This window comes from Gossypium hirsutum, chromosome D11, assembly GCF_007990345.1.
Source record: "Gossypium hirsutum isolate 1008001.06 chromosome D11, Gossypium_hirsutum_v2.1, whole genome shotgun sequence".
NCBI classification, from domain to species: domain Eukaryota; kingdom Viridiplantae; phylum Streptophyta; class Magnoliopsida; order Malvales; family Malvaceae; genus Gossypium; species Gossypium hirsutum.
In genome coordinates, this window is record NC_053447.1 from 15,078,453 (window position 1) to 15,097,751 (window position 19,299).

The 19,299-nt window shown below is 34.3% G+C and overlaps 1 protein-coding gene and 1 non-coding gene across 2 annotated transcripts; both read left to right on the top strand.

The window, feature by feature from the left end:
• Positions 1 to 4,270: 4,270 nt before the first annotated feature.
• Positions 4,271 to 4,377, top strand: LOC121223983 (small nucleolar RNA R71). The gene has a single exon (XR_005921447.1). It is a non-coding gene; the product is annotated as a small nucleolar RNA R71 (small nucleolar RNA).
• Positions 4,378 to 9,266: 4,889 nt separating this feature from the next.
• Positions 9,267 to 11,772, top strand: LOC107912523 (dCTP pyrophosphatase 1). Its single transcript, XM_016840732.2, has 3 exons — positions 9,267 to 9,655; positions 10,269 to 10,524; positions 11,325 to 11,772. Exons 1-3 carry the CDS (start codon positions 9,527 to 9,529, stop codon positions 11,402 to 11,404), a joined length of 465 nt encoding a protein of 154 aa, XP_016696221.1. The 5' UTR covers positions 9,267 to 9,526; the 3' UTR covers positions 11,405 to 11,772.
• Positions 11,773 to 19,299: the final 7,527 nt, after the last annotated feature.

A 19,299-nucleotide genomic window follows, 5' to 3' on the forward strand; every position in this document is an offset into this window, starting at 1 on the left:
AATTATAGTGTGGAAGATCTCGTGGAATTTCTTAGCTACACGAGTTAATTTGGTATTTAAAAAGCTAGCGAATACAACAGTGTGTCCCCGGTGTGGCTTAAGGCCTGAGAATACGAATCATCTCTTCCGGGAGTGTCCTGTGTCAGAAGATGTATGGAGAGAATTATCATACCATCAGTGTTTAAATGCTAATCAGATGGAGTTTTCTTAATGGCTAACCTGGGTATTTTTGCAGAGCTCGACTTCCCAATGTAGAATATTTTGCTATACTTTATGGGCTATATGGGGAGATAGAAATTCTAGGGTACATAAGACAGGGAGCAAATCTGGAAAAGAAATAGGGAGATATGTTCAAAGATACATAATAGAGTTAAACGAGATTGATAAAAAAAGACCAAAAGCCCCCATAACTGTCAAGAAATGGAGAAAGCCACCTGACCGGATGATTAAGATCAACTTTGATGCAGCATATGATGGAAGAAAAAATAGATCGGCAGTGGGAATAGTAGCCAGAGATAGTGAGGGCTCAGTTCTCCTTTCATGCTCGGAGATACATCACCGAATAACTTCAGTTTTTACGGCGGAGGCAGTAGCATGTTGGAAAGCTCTCCAAACAGGCATTGGCATGAAATGGGAAAGTATTATTTTAGAAGGTGATTTATTATCAATAATAAGAAAATGCAAGAAAAAGAACCCAGACGAGTCTTGGGTAAGTGCGTATATCAATGATATTCATCAGTTACGGCAAAAATTAAAAGAGTGCAGTTTCGAACATGTACCAAGATCAGCGAATAATCTTGCTCATATCATTGTGAAGGAAACATTGAGAAGAAATGAAGGAATTTACCTGGTCGGGAAGGTCCCTGAAGCAGCAGAAGCTCAAGCGGCATGTGAAAGGGAGAGGGAACCCGATTGAACCAGAAATGGGAAGAAGCGGAAGGAGGGGAGTCTGAGATGGTGGAGAGAACATTGATTAAAGAATGCCATTGGAAGGATGGAAAACGTCTTGGAGAAGAAAAGGCAGATTTGAAATGAAAAGACGGTAAAGGATTTGACGCTGATTGGGCAGGTAGAACGGCAGCATTTAACTGCTTCAAATTTTAGTTTCCTCTTTTACGTTGTTAGGAGATTATGTTTTTTTATTATTTTATCCAAGTTTATTTAGGACGGGCCAAGTTTGATAACTAGTGTCCTTTTCTTTAGGTTTAAATAATTGTTTGTGTAAGTGTGAATTATAATAAAAGCCCAATCTGAAGTTTATTTCAAAAAAAAATTACTTAAACACAAGACATAATTCAGGGATTTTATAATAATTATATAAATAACCTCCCCACACTTAAGATGTACATTGTCCTCAATGTACAAACATATATAATCACAGTATAAACAGAATATCATAAGAGAGGTAGAAAATTGAAACTGCCCTGAATATTGGATGAAATCCCCAGAATAGTGAAAAGCAGAATTGTAGTCAAATCTAAATGTAACGCATGATTCCGAGTAAACTAATAAAAAAATAAACACAAATAATAGAGAAGATTAAGGGGTTATAACTCGATTAGAAACAACCATAAAAATATATTTCAAAAGATAGTAATTAAAATAAGTTTAAGAAAATAAAAAAAAGCAACTAAAACAAAATAAATAATAAAGATAAATAAATAATAAAATAAAAATAAAACGAAAAAAATAAATAATAATAAACTTAATGATACCAATAAACTTAAAGGTAATTGTAATAATAATAGTAAAAATACTAAAAATAATAGAAATAGCTATTAAGTTAAAATAAATTTAAAATCTAAGTATAAGAATAATAAAATAAAAAATAGTAAAATAAAAATAAATAATATAACAAATAATAAAAAATAAAATAAAATAAATTGGGTGGCTTGGTTGGGGAAGAAGAAAAAGACAAATTGAGAAAGAAATTCTAAGGTTTAGGCCACATAGTCGTGTGTCAGGCCATGTGTGTTTTCCTTCGCTTCTCGCACGCCCATGTGAGATCCCACACGCCTGTGTATCCTGATGTGTGTTTTCCTTCGCTTCTCCCACACCCAAGTGGGATCCCGCATGCCCGTGTAGCCAGGCCGTGTAACTCACTGTTGATTACTCCATTTCACACACGGCCTGCTACACGCCCATATGTCCAAGCCGTGTGGGTCAAAAACACACCCTTTTTTTATTTTGAAAATTAATTAGTTTTAAACATAACATGAAATAAAATTAAAAGAATTAGCAGTGTTAACACTCGGGTTGCCTCTCGAGAAGTGATTATTTAAAGTCTAAACTCGACTTACCTCGCTTTCGTACGGTCACGATGGTTCACGGAGTCGAAACTTCTCTTTCTCGTAATTAATTTTATTATCAATATAAGGTTTAAGTCCAGTACTATTTAACTTAAATGTGCCAAATTTAAAATGAGTTACCTCAACTGTACCGTATAGGAGGACATTCAATACCGTAAAAGGATTTGATCCGTTTGCATCAAGCTCCGAAGTGGCAATTCGAGGATCCGTTTTATCTAGAAGTACCTTGTCTCCAACCTTAAATTGTTTCGTTCCATCCACATGCTTATCATGATGTCTCATTAACTCTTCATCGTGCTTTTTTAGTTTCTTCCTAACATGTGTTCGCCATTCATCTAGTTCATCGATTTGCAACATTCGTTCATCATGAATCGTTCTGTTTCTGTCGCATGGATTGGAACGTGGCTCCATCACGTTTTTTCAAAGGGTATCCTGCAAAGAAGTTTGAGTCACATGATTACTCATATTAACAGAACTTGTAAAATCATCTCGATCATTAGATGTCTTAACAGAATCACGAGCTTGGAGAGTAATCGTTTCGTCACCTACACTAAGTACTAACTCACCTGTACCAACATCAATAATAGTTCTAGCAGTTGCTAAAAAGGGTCTTCCTAAAATTAAAGGTATTCATTACTCTCATCCATTTCTAAAACAACAAAATCAATTGGGAATATGAATTTATCAATTTTTACAATAACATTTTCAATAATACCCTTAAGAAATCTAATGGTTCTATCTGCTAATTGAATACCCATCCTAGTTTGTTTGGGTTTCTCAAGACCTAATTGTTTAAACATATTATAGGGCATGACATTAATACTCGCCCCTAAATCAGCCAAAGCATTATTAATATTCAAACTACCAATTAAATAAGGAATAGTAAAACTCCCTGGATCTTTCAATTTGTTGGGTATTTTATTGCGACGAATCATCTAACTTTCTCTTGTTCGCCAAAAGCTCCTTTAAAAGTTTAACGGAATTAGGCATCTGCGAAAGTGCTTCAATAAACGGTAAGTTAATATATAATTTTTCAGAAGTTTAAGAAATTTACCAAAATTTCCATTCGTGTGATCTCTCTTCGTCGCGTTAAGATAAGACACTCGAGGTTTATATTCTTTACCAACCGATTTTTGCTCATTCTAGCTTACCTCAACCTTACCGTTACTTACCACACTTTCTTACCTCGGTTCTGATTTAGATTCAACTAACCCTTCTTCATTTCAAACAGTAATTGCATGAAGCTGCTCTCTTGGGTTAGTTTCAGTATTGCTAGGCAAACTACCTTGTGGTCTTTCTCAGATTAGCTTAGCAAGCTGACCTATTTGGTTATCGAGCCCTTGAATTGACGCTTGCTAATTTTTAAGTGCTACTTCAGTGTTTTGAAAGTGGGTTTCTGACACCGAGATAAACTTCGTCAACATGTCCTCAAGGTTCGATCTCTTCTCTTGCTAGTAAGGTTGTTGTTGGAAGCTTGGAGGGGATTGTGCTCTCTGATTTCCTTGACCATCCCAAGAGAAATTGGGATGGTTCCTCCATCCTACATTATAGTTATTACTATAAGAGTTATTTTCAGGTCTAGAATTATTACCCATATAATTTATTTACTTATTCTCCATTCTAGGATCGAAGGGTAAATATTCTAGATTATTTATTCCACCTCCATTTACATCGTATTGCATCACTAGATGTACCTATGTAGAAATAATAAACCACCAATTTTCTTATTTAAAAGTTCTACCTGATTTGATAACATTGTGACTACATCCAAGTTGAAAACACCGGTTGCTTTCATCAACTTTGTCCTCATGACTTGCCACTGATAATTATTCAGTGACATCTACTCATAAGCTGCTTCAGGTGTTTTATTGTTCAGAGTACCACCAACTGCTGCATCGATTAACTATCTAGTTGAGGGATTCAAACCATTGTAGAAGGTTTGAACCTGTAGCTATAGAGCTAACCCATGGTAAGGGCAATATCTCAATAAGTTCTTATACCTCTCTTATGCATCATATAAAGTCTCTAAGTCGATCTGAACAAAGGAAGAGATACGATTCCTCAACTTGGCTGTCTTAGTCGGTGGGAAGTACTTAAATAGAAATTTCTCAGTCATTTGATCCCATGTAGTGATAGAACCTCGTGGTAAAGAATTCAACCATTGTTTAGCTTTGTTCCTCAACGATAAAAGAAAGAACCGTAAGCGAATGGTGTCGTTAGAAATGCCATTTATCTTGAAAGTATCACAGACTTCCAGAAAATTAGCCAAATGAGTATTTAGATCTTCGTTTTGCAAACCATTGAACTGAACAAATTGTTGTACCATTTGAATAGTGTTCGGCTTTAGTTTGAAATTGTTTGTAGCAATAGTGGGTTTCACAATACTCGATTCAGCCCTAGTTAGAGTGAGCTTGGCATAATTGTACATAGTACGATAAACATGATCTGGATTTGCAACAACTGCATGAGGTAGCTGATTATTCTGATTATCACTCATCTCCTCAGTAATAATAATAACATCATCTTTGCTCGTTTACTATACTCTATTGACTTTGCCTTGCTTCTCTACGATTTCTGCGAGCTTTACTTTCAATCTAACTGTCAAATAATAATGGTCTTGATGGGTTTCTTCTAGTCATAAACTAAAAGAACCTGCCAGAAGCAAATAAAAGAAAATTTAGAAAACAAAAATTAAACTAAAAACAAAAATAAAGTGCAATAAAAATAAATGGCTAAATTAATAAAAATCAAGTGTTCCTAATATTTTAGTCCCCAGCAACGGCACTAAAAACTTGATGGTCACTAAACTAACTATAAATATGACTAAGGCAAGCGCACCTATCGAACAATAATATAGTTATGGTGAGTAGGGAATATCATATCCATGAGAACTAAAAGTACTAATAATTACCGTTTTTCTATTATTTAGCCAACAAGTTGGAATGATTGTTTTTAATCTAAAATTACAAAATTAATTTAACTAAGAACGCAACAGAGAATGAAATAGGAAAATAATCTAAAATAACCAATAAGATAGACAATACCAAGGAAATAATCCACCTAGACTTCACCTATTATTATGAATCTAAATTAAACAATTTATTCACTTATGTCTTGATCCGTAGAAATCCCTAAATTATGTTAATATCTCTTTCGAGAGTAATAACAACTGACTCTAGGTCGATTAATTGAAATCTCTTTCTAATTAAAACCCATATTGTCGCATTAACTCGATCTATGGATTCCCCTATTAGATTTGACTCTAATCCGGTAGATTTATGACGTCCTATTTCTAGGATTGCATGCAACTCCACTCAATTATGCTAGATCTACTCTTAAACATGGATATTTGCTCCACTAAAATAAGTACATTAAACTTGAATTAATATCTCAGAAATATTAAAATAAGAAATAAGCACACATAATTGAGAGCAAAAATCAAGTATTTATCGTGTAAATCAGAAATCAAATAATAAGATTCATCATAGGTTTCATCTTCCCTAGGTATTTAGGGAATTTAGTTCATAATACTAAATGAAAACATCTCAAAGTCAGAATAACTACAAGACTTAAAGAAACTCAATAAAACTTCGAAAGAAATTAAATTGAGATCTTCGATCTTGAGGGAGATCCGCTTTTGAGTTGAATCTGATGGCGTTCTTCTAGTGCTTTCTTCGATCTTCTCTAAGTGTCCCCTTAGGTCTTTTTCTAATTGGTATTTATAGACTTTAGAATGCTCAAAAAGCCTAAAAATTGGGTTTTTCCACGTATTTGGGAAACAGGGTGCCATATCGACACGGGCTAGCACACAGGCGTGTGGCCAGCCCGTGTGAAATTGCCCAAGCCATGTGGATCCTGAAAACAGCTCTATTTGTCCGATTTTGGCTCGCTTTTTCACCCCTTTCGCTCCCAAATGCTCTCCTGAGTATAGAGACATGAATTTAACTGATTAGGAGCATCAAATTTACTAATTTACATAATTAATAATCCAAAAACGCATTAAGAATAAAATTAAAACATGTTACTTTTACAGCTTATCAAGCTGCAAGATATATGTGGAATTACCTCCATGAACAAATAATACAAATTACTACCAAAATCAAATTGCGGTTAAACCGCCAGATTCGCAGATTGTAGTCTGCCTGAACTTTCTCCATATTATACATATCCCAACCCCAATGCACATACACAAATCAGACATGCTCAAATACAAGTATAACAAATTAGAATCATGCCATTAGCATATATAGTTTAACATATTAGAAGCATGCTCATTGACATATTTGACCAACAAAAATATGGAAATAACACATTTAGCAACATAGTTAGGGGCACACATGCATTCGACTAACCCATACTAAGGCATACTCACCTTTGATCATGACACCCAACTCACTTGTCCATATTCGGCCATAACAGAAACACACCCATAGTCAATCGGCTAACACTCAGATTCATAGTTAGGGGATACTTACATTTAGCCACCGCCGGAAAAACACTGATCACAATCGAACGATTCCAAATAAATCACAAAAACATTCAGTTATCATCATACACACACAAGTCACGTAGGGTTAGGACACACACCTGATTGCTTTGGAAATGTCAGCACTACAATAACAACCTAAGCTCTGCACACGACAACAAACCTCAACCCATTAGAACCCACACACAACCCGAGCTAGGGCATTTGACCCTTTGCTCTCTCTTAAAGCATTCGGCCAATGTATGGCTAAAACCAACCAGCCCTTAAAACTAAGGCATTTTGTTACTTACCCTTAAAGAGAAGATTGTCGAAAACTCAATTCGCAAGAGGGAACTTACACCACTTCTTAACAACTAGGCCAAAGCCTCATACATGATAACAAACATACAAAATTTAAAGAAAAACTAGGTATGGCAAGCTAGATTTTGGGCCAAAATTAATGAAAATTTTAAGGGAAAGGAATTGAATACAAAACCTCAAGCGCATCACCAAAATACTTAACCACTAAATCAGATCAATTTTATTAACATAATTAACACTTAATAATTAAGAAATTTAGAGTATTACAACCAGAATTCTTAAGAAAATAAAAAATAAAAATCATAAAACCCTTTTTCCCACATTAGTTTTATTGAGTAAATAGTGTATAAAAACAAATGGAGTTTTATTTTAATTTTTATACAATAATTTACATGTGCTTTCACGTAGTCAAGTCCACGGAATCATTAGTGGACAAAAGAAAATTGTGGGACTTGAAACTTGAAATAAGTGAGTTGCTTATAACATCACCATTTGGAAGATCTTTAAAAGACATACAAGATAAGCCTACTTTTGCTCCTATAAGGATCCATTCAAATCACCATCATAACAATACAATTTCAATAATAAGATACCAGTGGAGGAAAAAATTGCGGAGTTTGGAACTCTATTTAGATTTCTTGGATATTATATTTTAAACATTAGTTAATTTAACTTTTCCTTAGTGCAGTTTAGGGATGTGAACTACATATTTGTCCAAATTAAATTATTCGGGTTTAATTTAAAAAAAAAATAATTTCAATTTAATTATTATAAAGTTGAATAAATCCAACTACCAATCAAATCAAATTGAAATAAATTCAAAATTAGGAATTTTATATTTGCATATCTCTATCCTAATTAGATGAAACATGTCACATTAAAAGAATTTTTTTTAAATTATTTAAAACATGTTATACGTCAATAACTTGAGACCTGAGTCTTAGAAATGATTCGAGCCTCTGACCCACGACCCGACCACGAGAAGACAACAAGGCAAACCAGCTCGCGGGAACTTTGCGCGAGCTCACAAGGCAAGGTTGTAGGACCAACGTCCGCGAGTCCAGCTCACAAGGCAAAGTTTTAGACCCAGCTCGCAGGAACCTAGGGAAGATCGCAATCTCACTTCGCATACACCCAAGGAACTCATTGAAAGGACCACGTACTCTACAAGCCATCCAGACACGTGTCCAGTAAGTACGGAGCCATCCCAGAGCGCCAGTCCCAAGAGCAGAAAGGACCGCGTGTTCCGTAGACACGTGCCTAACAAACTTGGAGTTTGCAAAGAATATCAGTATTAGGGGCAGCGGAGTCAAGACAAATATTGGAACTCTATCATAAGCTGTAATAATATCTGTAACAATATATATAAATACCTTAATATTTATATCAATAAGACACAAGAGAAATATTACTCGAGTTTTTTTTTTCTTTATATAAAAAAATCAAAATCTTTCAATGGCGCATAAACAATAAAAACAAAATAATTTAAATTAATGAGATTACCAGAAAAAAATAAAAAATAAAAGGAAAGGACACTTGAGTTAAAAGTTTTATATGAACTTAGTTGGCATCATGATCAGCTTGCAATTGTAAGTAAAGTGGTTTCCATTATAACAAAGATATTATAAACATATTTAAGTGCAATTATCCTTAATTATATAAACTTCACTTGTACTTGCTATTCTATTTGTTCTTCTTTCTCTCATTCAGTCATTGGCGTAAATGGAAATTACCTTAAAAATTTGCAGGTGGAGCTGCCACCCACTCAACGCTTGATTTTTGATATGGGATTTTAATTGTAAGTTTATGGTAATAAATTCAATTCCACCAGGCCTACTCCTGGATTTTGATTCTACATCCTTGGTGCCGGTGCCGGTGCCGGCGAGGGGCAGATATATTAGCATTGCCAAAACAAACAAGCCCCAGGAAAGTAATGAGGAAGAAAAACACGTGGTCCCTACAAATACATGCGGTGGCCCAAAGATTGAGGCGGGATTCCATGTGGGAAAATGACACGTGGTATCACGAATTGTCAGTACTCGGTATAGGTCGTAGCTGTACCCCTGTAGGCTCAGCCCTGCTAACTCTGTCTTGTATTTAGACATTGTACGAGTAGAAAGATACATGTATGTGGTTATGTACCCACCCTATATATATTTAGTGAATTAAATTCATCAACGCTTTTACACAATAGAACATCCCTTTGTTTTCTGGTTTCCTTCCCCCACTCTATTTTTTCCCCTTATATTAGCTTTATTGCCCTTTTCCAAGAAAACTGCACTTGCACTTGTCGCTCTACTCTTTACCCTTATCTCTCAAGCATCATTTTCATCCATTTATCAGTCTATCTTTAGCTTCTTTTTCTTAGTCCTTTCTTCTTTTTCTTTTTCCGCTTAGACAAAGGGACTAAAATTTTCAGGCTAGAAAAAAGATGACTGGGGGAGTTGAGGAACGTGATCAAAGCGTGAGTCTCGATCTTCTTAAGCAGAAAATGGCTAACTTTGCCAAAGAACGGGACTGGGATCAGTTTCACAGCCCTAGAAATCTCCTTTTGGCCCTGGTACATATCTCAACCTAACCTTCATGAGGCTTGCTCTTGCTCTTTCTCTTTATTATTTTTCGGGGTTTTTATTATTATTAAGTTTTGTCTTTGAATATTTGATGGTTTCCATTTCTATGGGACATGAAAGATGGAAGGGTTAGCTCTTACAAGCTTTTTTTTGGGGGGGGGGGGGCTAGTTTCTTTGATTTTCTGTATGGGAAGATTTGAGTTTGACCAAGCAAAATACAGCCTATACCAGTTGGATTATTAGATATATTAATTGTTTTGTCGTCAAGCCATGTTTTCCTTAAACCACAACACTTACTTGCAGTGGCCCTTTTCCGGAATTTTCTCTTATTACTTAAGTACCTTTCTTGACGTCCAAGTTAGGGTTTTTAACTTTTTCCAACTTGGCCTGCCTGAAATGCTTCTTGCGCAGAGTCAAACTTGACAAACTGTCCCTGCAAAGTTCAAACAAGTTTTTCCCTTTTTATTTTCTGAATCACAGGAAATCCTTACCCTTTTCTCTTTTGTTGCTATTATTATATACATGTCATAAAGTAGATTCATGATTATTGTTCACTGTAAAAGTTCAAACTCTTGACACTTTTTTGGTGAAAATTCATGTAAGGTGGGTGAAGTGGGAGAATTGTCGGAGATATTTCAGTGGAAAGGGGAGGTCCCAAAAGGGTTGCCTGATTGGAAAGAAGAAGAAAAAGTTCACCTTGGTGAAGAACTCTCAGATGTTCTACTCTACCTTGTAAGGCTGTCTGATATATGTGGCATTGATCTGGGCAAAGCTGCTCTGCGCAAAGTTGAACTTAATGCCATCAAGTATCCAGCTTCAAAGAAAAACTTCAATACCAGCAATGGCACTGCACACACTGGTTGATCATCTTTTCCAGAAAAAAGTTTGCTAAACCTTTTAGTTTTTTTTTTCTTAAGAACTTGTATTTATATTCCCCTCACAGGTCATAGTCATAGCTGGTGGCTACTTTAGGTGCATTTATTCCCCTAGATTTTCTTTCTATTTCAGCAGCTGAATCCAATCTTTCCGATATATATATAGATATGATAAAAAAAATTGTTCGCTTTTTTTGAGTATCTAATTGAAAGTTGAAACCTCGAAACGAAAGGCAAGGTAAAACGAATATGTTAAAAAGAGAAAGCTAATTATTTTTAAGCGATAGAATATTTCGTTCTTTGAATTGGGTTTTGGATGAACTGGTTGGTAAAATTATTATATAAAGATTTGATTCAAGTTTGGCGGAAACCTTTTCAAGTAAAGACTTGAAAAGACGAGGCAATGTGGCTTTTCGTTGGGGGTTGCATCATAAACCACCACTCACTTGACTTTAAACATGCTTAAAGAGGCTTTTTTTAAGTGTTTTGGCAAGAGGGATGAGTACGTAAAGCCAAATCCTGCAAGAATATTTACCAGTACTTGATACGTCTTGATGATGTATTGATGATCTTTATTAGCCAAAACATGATGCTTACATCAGAAGTCTCACCTATTTCTCCATGGGATTTTTTTCTTTTCACAAAGATTTCTTCAGCTAATCTTTAAATTTTAATTTACATTAATCTCGAATTTAATTTCTAAATAACCTCTTACCTTTTAGGATGTCCTATGCAGAGTATGATCTTTGTGTCGTATCTAATATTCAAAGTTTGTCTGGGTTAGGTACCACTGCCGTGGAGCGCACAAAAACAGTGGTTCATCCCTTTAACGTCCAATCAGTTGCAGCACCTAAGCCTATTTAGGGAAGAACAAGATAACTGTGGTTCGAGTGGCATTTCATCTCGTAACTTTTATACAGACAGGGTAATAGTAGCATAGGTAAAGATGTGTTCCTCGTCATCAATAATATTTTTGCTTGCAATAATTATGTCCTTTTAGCAGCATCGATGATAGCTACTATGAGGCATTTGTTTAGTACTTTCAAAGGTCGAGAATGAAGTTTGTTTCTTTTCACAACGGGTGTGTGGGAATAAAATAATTGTAAAAAATATGGGGTTAATTAGCTAAAAAAGTCGATTTTAGAAGTTAATGAGGGATTGGGTTTTTTTTTTCTAAATTTAAATAAATAGGTCGATTTTAGAGACAGAAATAAAAAACGTGTCTTGTTGGACGCATTCTTCTTTCCAAAAATTATTTATTTTAGTTGGAAATTTGAGGAGAAGGATTTATTTGTATTTGTGTTTCAGGGAGAAATTGTAATAGTTTTAATGTATGTTTAAGTTCATGGTGATGCGGTGGCGCTCTTAAATCCACACATTTCATTTCCCATGTGGGGAGTGGGGATATGGCGAAATTGGTAAACGCTACAGACTTAATTGGATTGAGTCTTGGTATGGAAACCTACTAAGTGACAACTTTCAAATTCAGAGAAACCCTAGAATGAAAAATGGGCAATCCTGAATCAAATCCTATTATTTTATTATTTTACGAAAATAAACATGAACAAAGGTTCAGCAAGCGAGAATAAAAAAAAAAGATAGGTGTAGAGACTCAATGGAAACTATTCTAACAAATGGGATTGACTGTTGGTAAAGGAATCACCTTAGAAAATGTCGCATTGGAACTCAGGCTCCTGGTTCATGGTGGTTATACAATCACGGGTTTAAGTATAACTAGGGCTCCCAGTTGACGGTAGTTATGCGTCCACGGGTTCAAGTATAACTTGGGCCCTTAGTTGGTGGTGGTTATGCGGTCATGGGTTCAAGTTTCATGCTCCCAAAAGAGAATGCTTTATAAATTCCATACATAAGTTTGAGATCATAATCATAGGGAAAAGGGGCTCACCAGTATTATCAACTTATTCTTTTTCTCTATCTATGTAGTATCATTAACCTCATTGTCCGAAACTTTTGTCGGAGATGGGGGCAAGAAGACTTTTAAGGGGGAGTGACTGTGACAGTGGAGAAAAAGCTAAAGCACGAGTCAGGGCGATAGCGGTTGTAGTTATTAATAAGTTATATAATCATAGCAACTATTGCCGCCCCGAGTCATGTTTCAGCTTTTCTCCACCATCATAGTCACTCTTCTCCCTGAAAGTCTTTTTGCCCCAACTCTGTCACAAATTTCAAACAAGAAGGTTAAGGATACTACTTTGATGGAGAAAAAATAAGTTAATTATACTGGTGAGCCTTTTTTTCCCTATGATTATGATCCTAAACTTATGTATGGGGTTTTTAAAGTATCCTCTTCTGGTGGAATGAAACTAGAACCCATGACCGCAAAACCACTGCAAACTAAGAGCTCGTATTCCAAATACGTAATGTGTGTTCCAACGTGTAAATTTTGTCGACATGTTGTGTACAATCGACCTGGGCAAATGTACATACCGCAATGATGTGTGTACATGAGTACCAAAGAGTTTGGAACCACTCACGGTTGCACCCCCTATTAAAGAAATCAACTCCGTATAACCTAGCCGAGATACCTACTCACTAGCCGACGAACTCTATCACTTGGAAAGTTTCTAGTTGCCGATAATATAGTTGTACATACATCGACCTCATCTTTCATGTGTTGACTGCCACCGCTTTCTTCATCCCCTCGTAGTAGACGTATCCCGCCACCATTTGCTTTGTTTGTACCCCCTCCCCAATTTTTAGCTTCAAGGTTGCTAGCTTGTAGAACGTAACTAAGAAAACAATTAAAATGGGCAAATGTCATGTACACTTCAAGATGACATTAACAGACTCTACGTACGTATTTTCACAAGTCGTGTTATCATTTCTTTGTGTTTCTAATGTATTCAAAAGATAAAAAAAAATAAGACTATTGAATTACCAATGTTCACAACTTGTTTACGCGAATCTGTATTCTTAAAGTCCTTATGAAAGTTAACTGCAATGTTGCAGATGCAGTATACAAATTTCCACTGTGACACCCCACACCTAATCTAGTCGTTGAATCCGAATGTGTGACATCACATTACGTTGCCGAAGCAACTCAGACTATTACAAATAAATAAATCAAAAAATTTGTCATTAATTCATAATAATTTATATACAATCACAATTATACGCATAAACACGATAAAGTAATGATAAACAATCTCATGTAAAATGTTTCCGGTTCAAGCAGGGTCAAACACGGAGTTAGGATTCAAATCCAAATTCAAAGAGCCAAATTTAACAATATGTCTCGAGACACTAAAGTTCATGTTGTAACGCCCCTAACCTATATTCGTCGCTGGAATAGGGTTACGGAGCATTACCTGAGTTTACAGAACAAGTATAATTAATTTATGTTATTTACTATTCATATCCGAAACCAATCATATTCAACCAAACTATCTCTTAAATGAATCCTTGAGGTCCAATTTATGCATTTGAAACAAGTCGGGACTAAATCGATAACTCGAGAAAATTTTACGCAAAAAATTTCAAAATTTTTCCAAGGTACAGGGGACACACGCCCATGTGGTCAGGCCGTGTAAGCATTCGATGTGAGGCACACGACCGTATCCTAGTTCGTGTCCACACCTGTGTAACTCTCTGACTTGGGTCACACGACCAGCCACACGCCCGTGTGTTAGGCCGTGTGTATAATTTAATTTTTGAAAATTAAGTGCAGGGGTCACACAGCCAAGCCACACGCTCGTGTGCTAGGCCGTGTGTCACATACGGCTGAGACACATGCCCGTGGCTCTGCCCGTGTGAGTAATCCGAAGCATTCTATTTCTCAAATTTTTAAGTTGCATCGGACACACGGCCAAACCACACGCCCGAGCGCATGGCCGTGTGTCACACACGAGTCAGACACACACCCGTGTGGACAAAATAAGGCCATTTTTAAGCCTTATTTCTCACCCAAATTTACCTTGCACATACATTAACATTTTAACACATTCCCAAGCCAATTCAGAACAATTAAATCAAGCCAAAACCAATTTTTATGCATGACATATCATCACATATTTTCAAGCGTTCAAACTTACCAAATACACATATATGCATTTGGGCACATTTTACCAATTATGCTATCACAACCCATTCATCAATAGGCCTACATGCTTTCCATCTTTAACCATTTCAAACACACATATCAAACATGTTTAGGTCATAATTATGTATACATACTAAAATATACCAAACACAAGCCATACCAATAGCTAATTCCAACCAAGCATGTACATGCCATCATTTGGCCAATTTAACTTATACATGTCATTATAATATCGAAATTAACTTGATTTATATACTGAGAAGTCCAAGGGATAGTGTGATGTGGCTCCGACCTAGTTTCAACCTTTACGAGCTTCTGAGTACTATAAAACAGAGGAAATAAAATAAAGTAAGATATTATGCTTAGTAAGTTCGTATAATGGAAAAATCCACTTACCAATCATTTATATTTAAGATAAGTATACAAAATTCATCCAAAGAAATTTGGCAATTTTCCTAAACACATATAATCTCAATAAACTTGTTAGTCATATATTACATGTAAACATCAAGAATCAAAGATGAGCTCATCATGTAATAACTTTCATATACATATGTTTTTCATATCATATTTCCATATAACATGTGCATTCCCATGACTAATCATCTTAAACTCAGTTTAACGATGTCAGAACTTTGCTCGTTGAATTTATTTGAAATATCGATGGATACACATGTAATACATTCGAAGTGTACAAAACTGTAATCCGTCAACTCATATTCAAGGGTACCCATTGGGGCACATAATCAAGAAGCACTCTCTCTCGCCATATAATAGGATGCTCATGTGAGCCATATAACAGGAAGCTTATTCGGGCTATAACAGGAAACTCATAAGAGTTTAAAACAGGAAGCTCATTTAGCTTAATAGGTGACTCCGAAGAGTTATTATTAAGGAACTCCAGATAGCTATATAACAGGAAGTTCAAGCGAGCCACATGAGGAAGCTCACAAAGAGCTTATATCAAGATGCTCATAAAGAGTTGCGGTACGTCCACAATACATGTAGGATCAATACCGATCATATAACAGGGCGCTCACAAAGAGTTACGGTATGTCCGCAACACATGCAGGATCAATATCGATCAGGATGCTCGCAGGAACCATGTAACGGGAAACTCGAGAGGGCTTATAACAAGATGCTCGTAAGAGCTATGGTGTGTTCGCAACATATGCAGGACCACAACCAATATGGGAAATCCTGTATCCATCAATTTTCACTTATTCAAACAAGACTTAGCACTTGTCAAACATTATCGGATATATGATTAATGTTTATAAAGGGCAATAATGCATTTCACAATCATAACATTCAATTTAAACATATCAACATACATTTTAATTACACGAACTTACCTCGCCACTTGCTCGTATATAGAGATCTACTAATCCGATACTTTTTCTTTTCCTCGATCTAACTCTTTATTTGATCTTTTTGGATCTATATAAATGAATTTAACATCCATTTAACACATTTCATATTCAATTCAATCCAACTTACATCTTATGCAAATGTACCATTTTTCCCTATACTTTTAATTAATTCTAATTTCATCCCTAGGCTCGAAAAATGAAATTCATGCAATTTAATCCTTATTCCAAGCCTAGCCAAAATTTTCATATAACATTTACAGCCCATTTAACTTATAAAATTTAGAATTTTTTCATGAATTTTACACCTTTACAATTTAGTCCCTAAATCATTATTTCATAAAAAAATACTTTTTATAAAAATTTCAAAATTTTCAAAAAACTTTCATTTTCTACCATAAATTTCAAAATTTCAGCATACTCATCCATGGCAAACTTTTAATACTTTGATAAATTTACAAATTAATCCCCAAAATAGATATATTAGGTTACTATGATCTTGGAAATATAAAAAATACTAAAAACGGGACAAGAATTCATACCTAATTGAACCAAAACAACTTGCTTGAGCTCACTTTCTCTTAGCTAGGGTTTCCATGTATTTTAATTTGGGGAAGATGATGAAATAAGATTATATTAGTTTATTATCATCTTTAATTATTTCAATTTCCAATTTAGTCATTTTCTTTTTCTAATTTTCCATGGATGAATCATCATAAATATCTACTAACTACTCTTAATGGTCTACTTTTCCTTATAAGGACCTCAAATTTTGAATTCCATAGCTATTTAATCCCTCTAGCTACTAGAATTCAACTTTTGCATTTTATACAATTTGGTCCTTTCTATAGAATTAAACATATAATCGATAAAATTTTCATAACAAAATTTTCATATGTCTTTCCTATCATAATGCAGACCATGGAAAAATATTAAAATAATTTTTCGTTTGTGCTCGGATTTGTGGTCCCGAAACTACTGTTCTAATTTCACTAAAAACGAGTTGGTACACATGTTTTTGAGACTTGGTCACTTATGTCTCGAGATAGGTCTCGAGACACAAATCCCCTGTTTCACATTTAGCTTTGATGTTTGGATATCTCGAGACAAAAAGGTCTTTGTCTCAAGATTTGTCTCGAGATTGAAAACAAGAAAAAATCTAATTTAGGTTCGATGTTTAGTAGTCTCGAGACAAAGTATTGATTGTCTTGAGACCTAGCCATGTATGTCTCGAACATGGCCAGCCTGTCTAGAAATGGATTTGCACAAATTTGACGAAACTGGAAATTTGTATAATAGTTTGGACATCCTCCTCCCACAACGTCGAACGATTTTCGTACCAATCTTTTGTTTGATTTCATCAAGTTTTACACTATTATTAAACCTTATTCCTATTTGATGGTGCAATTCAAATATACAACCAACTTCCGTATGACAAATTACCCTATCTAAATGAACATATACGAAGAATTGATTATTCATCTTTTATACAAAACCTATAAAAATAAATTAAAACATATATATTAATTGCTATTAAAACAATTTATACCATATTAAAGCAATGAAAAAACTTTGTATCAAACAAAATAATTTGCATGTCATACTAAAAATTATTATCACTACATGGTCACATAATTATACATAATAGTAAAATAAAATGAAATAACATAAAAATAATTAAAATCTAACCTCGTCAACTCAAACTTGATTTCTGAAATGATAAAAAATTATTCTTGATCTTCAATCTTGATTTCTAATAGTTGTAAGGACCCAAGTGTGAGACTTTTACAACTATTTAGAACTTAAGATTTCTCCAGTTTAACTTTAACAATTCAATTTTTTTCTCCCTTAGTTTGTTTCAATAAAAAACCCAAGCAGACGTACAAGTGACAGAAACTGGTGTTGCCACCTTATATGGTGACACCAATATTTTTATACCAAAATATAGCATCAGCAAAAATGGGAAATTAGGGAAAAAAATTAAAAATTTCGGTGTCACTAATTAGGATGACAACACCAGTTAAAAAATAATTTTTTTCAGCTAGAATCATTGGGTAATGATGAGTGTACTTTTGGGGGTGTTGTTGTCTGACAACATGGTAACTCCGTGTTTCACTGTTCAAAACAATTCATTCTTGTAAATAATTTACAAAGCACCCCATCTTCATAATTTTTTTTTCGTATTATTAATGTAAAAAACTCTTTTTATGTATTTGGTTAATAAAGTGTGGTTATAGTTTTTCTAATTGGGGGATTTCACTTGCACTGGTGTAAAACTTAATTGGTTTTAGACCGTTTCATAACTTTTTATATGTTTTATATTATAACAACCCAACTGTCATATTTCATGATTCATTCATGTAGATCATGCTTCATTCATTTTATGTAAACAAGTTTTAATCATTAAACATATATTAATATAGATAATATTTTCGATCAATATGATAGGTATATTGGATCGATTAAAAATTTTATACACATGACAAGTACAAATATATATACACAAATTCAACAGTTGGACTATTAAAATATTAAATATAAAAAAATTATGGAGGAGCATACCGATGTAAGCAGATCCCTCCTTTTTAAAAAAAAATTATAAAATAAAATAAAAAAATTGAAAATCACCATGACTAATTGCCTTGTGTAATTTCCCTACTCAATCCCTTCAATAAATTTCCTACTAAATTCAATGAGAACTATTGATTACAATAATTACTTAAACATAACATGAAGGTAAAATTTCAAATAATTACTGAAAGTTTATTGATTTTGCTTTCCAATTGCATGTCTAGATGCAACTAGCTTTATTACCTAAGAGATGGTTATAGAAGTTTAGTTAGGAAGTTTGAAAATTTTATTTATTTGTGAGACTTTGATTAAAAAATAATTCACTATAAATTTACTTGTCCAAGTAGGGGTGTGCATAGTTGGATTAAAATCAATTTAATAGACTGAAACAAATTAATTTGATTAATTGGTCAAGGTGAATTAAAAGTGTTGTAAAAATTTAATTGTGGATTAATTCAATTTGAAAGCAATTAATTAACAAATTAATCAAAATTAATAATAATAATAATAATAAATACTATATATAATATAAAAACTTAACATATATTAACCGAATAGACCCAATAAAATGTGATCTAATGAGTCAAAGAAAAAAAATATTATAAGTTAAATTAAAATTAAAATATAATTGATGGAATATGCCATACATACATAATTGTATCCAAATTCAAGTATCAAATCACTTTAAATTATGAGTGACAACAAAAACAGAAAAAGGCCCAAGAAAAGGTCAAGTATTCAAGGCTGCAAAGTCATCT